Consider the following 4330-nt stretch of genomic DNA (forward strand, 5'->3'; position numbering starts at 1 on the left):
ATATATATATATATATATATATATATATATATTCACATATAGGTCTATAGATACGTAACACATACACAAACATTGGCAGAAGTCTGGAACAGCATGCCCGTACACACATGCGCCCATATATATACGTAGACATACACATCTATATATACGTAGACACATATACATGTCATTGCACTCCTTGTATTATTGATAGATATACTGCACATGCTGTCTAGAACAAGCGTATAAATACACCGCGCTCAAACGTACACAAAATATCGGATATAGTACTATTAACACTTAGGTACACATGGGTAGTAAATTTAGTCCGGCAACTGGCTTAACACCCAACCGCCTGGTCCATAGGTGGTGCATTTAGCGACGTTCACGCTTTAACAAGCTTTAGGTTCGCGTCTTAGTTCTCTGAGGTTGACCTCCACGCATCAGTTTTGGAGACCCTGCAAAAACTCATGAGCGAATAGCACTTCCTCCTTCGATTAAATCATGTAAAATAAATGAATGAATAAATAAATAATGTGCATGCTGACGTACACAGCATAACTTGTGCACATACAACATTTAATATTAGTGTGTGTTTGTGATTGTCTAATCGTGTTTTAATACCTGCGTACTCGCGTGTGTTGCACGTTTTGGAATATGTAGGTGTGTGTGTATGAGAGAGAGAGAAAGTAGAGGGTGCGCTTGAATTCATAGAATAAAAGCTAGTTCTTATACATCCACATATACACAAGAGTATATATATAATATGAATACACACATACGCACACCCAGTTGTATACATACACACACAAGCGAGCACGAGCACATAAAATATTAGACGTTTAGAGAGTCCAAAATAGAAGAGACTGATAAATATACACACATACACCTGTATGTGTGTCTATATGTATACATACATATATATATATCCATATATCCATATATATATATATACTCACACAGGTACACGTGTGTGTATACATACACACGCATACAATCAAATATCTGTCTTGCTAGCAAGATAATCAGCATGTATGTATGTAGTCTTGACAAGTCTACAAAATAGACACATTGTCAAAATTATGAGAGAGTATTTCAATGAATAAATGTTTGCCCTGCAAGAGATAGCAGCCAAATATTCGTCAAATCGACCCCTCCCGTCTTAAAACCGATGGGCACATCAGATAATGCAGTGTGAAATATAGTATATATTAAGATGAAAAAGTTTCCATAATCAGAACCAAACTTGGGGCTAAGCAATAACTACTGATCAAAAAGCATTCAACAAACGAAAGATACACACACACACACAGCTATCTACATACACATATATTATATATATATGTATGTATGTATATATATATATATATATAAACACGCGCACAAAAGTACTATGGAGAGAAAAAGAGAGGTAGTAACAATTTTTGACAGAGAAATTCCCAGGTAGATTAACAGATGGAGAAATTGACGGACAGATGAGATAGACGGACAAACAGACAGTTATATAGCTACATAGAAAGCTATTTAGCCAGATAGATAGATGATAGACAGACAGATGAAAATGATGGGTTGGTTAGATGAATAAATAAATATAAACGGGAATATGAGCTATTAAGGGTTTATCCCCTTTGAAAGAAATTGTCATCTATGCACCATGTACAATACTTTCTTTCAAAAAAAAAAAAAATACTTTTAAAAGTTTTTTTTTTTTATCTTACCTTGTATTACAACTTCCGAGTTTGGTTTCCACAAAAACCGCTCGTCCACACAGCGAATTGGTTCCACCAGTAGTGTGCAGAAAAATCCAAGAAAAATGGTAACAGTGTACTTCCCCAATGTTAATGTTCGCTGACACCAGCTTTCCATAGCTGGCGAAAGAAAATCCGCAAGGTTTTCCTTGGTTTTTCTCTCACTTTGCAATTAATATATATATATGTGTGTATGTGTGTATTTGAATTTATATATATATATATATATGCATAAATATATATATATATATAGTTTATTATCTATATTTTCAGGTGATTATTGTAATGGATAGGGATGAAGTGTAGGGGAGGGATTTTATATATATAGATATTCTTAATTTGGTTTTGGGTAATTTAAGATATATTTATAAGCATTATTATCAAGTTATGCTTACTATTTTTCTTCTAATTTTCAACTGTTAAAATTTAAATAGAAAAGAAAATTCACAACTGATCAGAAATAAATACTTTCTTTTTTAATATTTTGTTTTAAAGGAAGACGAAATGGGAATTAAAAACAAATTAATAAATATTTCCAAGAATTGTTGTTGATGTTGTTGTTGTGGTTAGTGGTGGCGGTGGTGATTTATATCGGTGGTTAATAATTGATTTTTCCTGCTTCTGTTTTAAAATCTGACCTTCTGCTTATCTGTCTTGTGTGTGTGTATGTTATTTCTCCCTAAAAATAAAATCCCCCTTTTTTTCCCGTTAATTTGCTGTTTGTATGTACCTTTATATACAAGTGGAAATATCACTTCAAAAACAAATATTCTATTTCAACTAACTTATATGCAGGTATATACGTATGTATTTATATATAATTTTAAATATGTGTGAGTTTTAAATATATATATATATATAGAATTTTTATATACGTATATACATACTTAAAACTCACAACAAATATAAATGAACTTTTACAATGTGATCTGTTATTTTGTTTTGCGTATTTGATATCGGTTAGGTAGGGGTGTGCAACAATTGGTATCGTTATAAGTTTAGGTTTGTTTCTGTAGGATGTTTTTGTCTTCTTTCTCTTTCTTTTCTAATAATTGTTTAGTTCGTTTTGTTTAACTGTAGTTTACATAGTTAAAGTTTGTCAAATAGATATATATGGTCTATATACATATCGACATGTACAGGTTGATATGTTGATATACAGATATACATGTATGTTATTTGTAATTAATAAAAGTCGAGGAAGATGGTTTAACTGTGCGGAGTGGGGAAATGTAACCTCTACACTCGCTTATCTACACTATACTATCACAAAATAAAAACTACACTGTTAAACAGAACACACACGCATGCATACACACACGCACACGCGACGTAAACAAATCCACTGACTCTAGAAAATAAACAATTAAAACATTCAACAACAGTTTCTCTCACTCTTTCTTTATCACTTCAACAATTTTCTTCGATGGAAGATAAAAGAGTTTGTAATTGATGGTAGATAAGGATTTTGAGATATGATATCAAGATACTAGTTAGATACTGACTCAAAGGAGATACATATATAAACTCAACGATATATATACAGATAGATAGATTGATAGATATGTATACGAAACTAAACGATAGATTAAAATAAAATAATATTTATATATAAATATATATATATGTGTGTGTATAGAAAGGCTAACTATACCTGTAACATCACTAAAATATAAAGAATGGGAAAAAGAGAAAAGGATGCTATAAAAATTATACAGAAAGCACAAATAAAATCTATCTATAAATATATATATATATATAACTATCTATCTAAATATATATAGACAGATGTAGATGGACAGATATATATATAATAACTAATATATATTATACATCAAAGATATGTTTTGTTTATATTGCTTGTGGTATGGTGAATGTGTTGATTTGTTAATATTATTGTTGTTGTTGTTGTTCAGGGAGTTTCGTCCTCGTCTTCTTCCTCTAATGCCGGAGAAACCATGACTGGAGTGTAATCCACTTTTGACCGTTTGTTGTTGTTGCTGTTGTTGATGGTGGTGGTAGTAGTGGTAGTGGCGGTGGTTGTGCTGCTGGTGTTGGTGTAGTTGTAGTGTCCATAGTGAAACTTAGAGCACAGCGCTTAGATCGAAACACCTTCCGCTTGTGTTTGTTCATTGCCGAGAAATGTGTTTGTGAGAAGGTGGGGGGAGGGACTGAGAGATTGAGAGAGAGAGAGGGGGGAAAGAGTTATATTGCATGCGTATGAGACTCTCCCTCTCTGTATGTGTGTGTGTGCGTCAGCGTGAGGCGGTTGTAGTAACAAGTGTATATATGTATGGTGTATGCATACAGTAATTTACTTACACTTATGTATGCGTGTGTATGTGCACCCCCTCTCTCTCCCTCCCTCTCTCTCTCTTCATATAAATATATGTATATATATATACAAATATATATATATATATGTTTGTATGTATCACTTAACGTGGAAATGTGGAGTCTTGTCAGCCAGGCTGCCTGTCTGTCTTTCTGTTTGACTGACTGTCGGCTCGTTACACTCTCTCACTTTGCTTTGCTTTCTTTTTCTCTGTTACTCTCTGCTTTCGAACTATCTCACTCACTCTATCCCTCTTAGTAACACTTCT

General features: G+C 33.0%; 1 protein-coding gene across 7 annotated transcripts in view; it reads right to left on the reverse strand.

Annotated features, from left to right (window-relative positions):
- Positions 1-2031, reverse strand: part of LOC106872300 (semaphorin-1A) — a 407407-nt gene extending 405376 nt beyond the window's left edge. For 6 of the 7 annotated variants that reach the window (XM_014919257.3, XM_089348636.1, XM_014919249.3 and 3 more), the window contains exon 1: positions 1698-1993. In XM_014919257.3, coding sequence (XP_014774743.1) covers positions 1698-1845 — 148 coding nt within the window. In that variant the 5' untranslated portion in view covers positions 1846-1993. Of the gene's footprint in view, positions 1-1697 lie in introns of all 7 variants that reach the window. The other variant, XM_089348635.1, reaches the window with a different exon arrangement.
- Positions 2032-4330: the final 2299 nt, after the last annotated feature.

This window comes from Octopus bimaculoides, chromosome 3 (genome assembly GCF_046866305.1).
Source record: "Octopus bimaculoides isolate indiv1 chromosome 3, ASM4686630v1, whole genome shotgun sequence".
In the NCBI taxonomy this organism is placed as follows: Eukaryota; Metazoa; Mollusca; class Cephalopoda; order Octopoda; family Octopodidae; genus Octopus; species Octopus bimaculoides.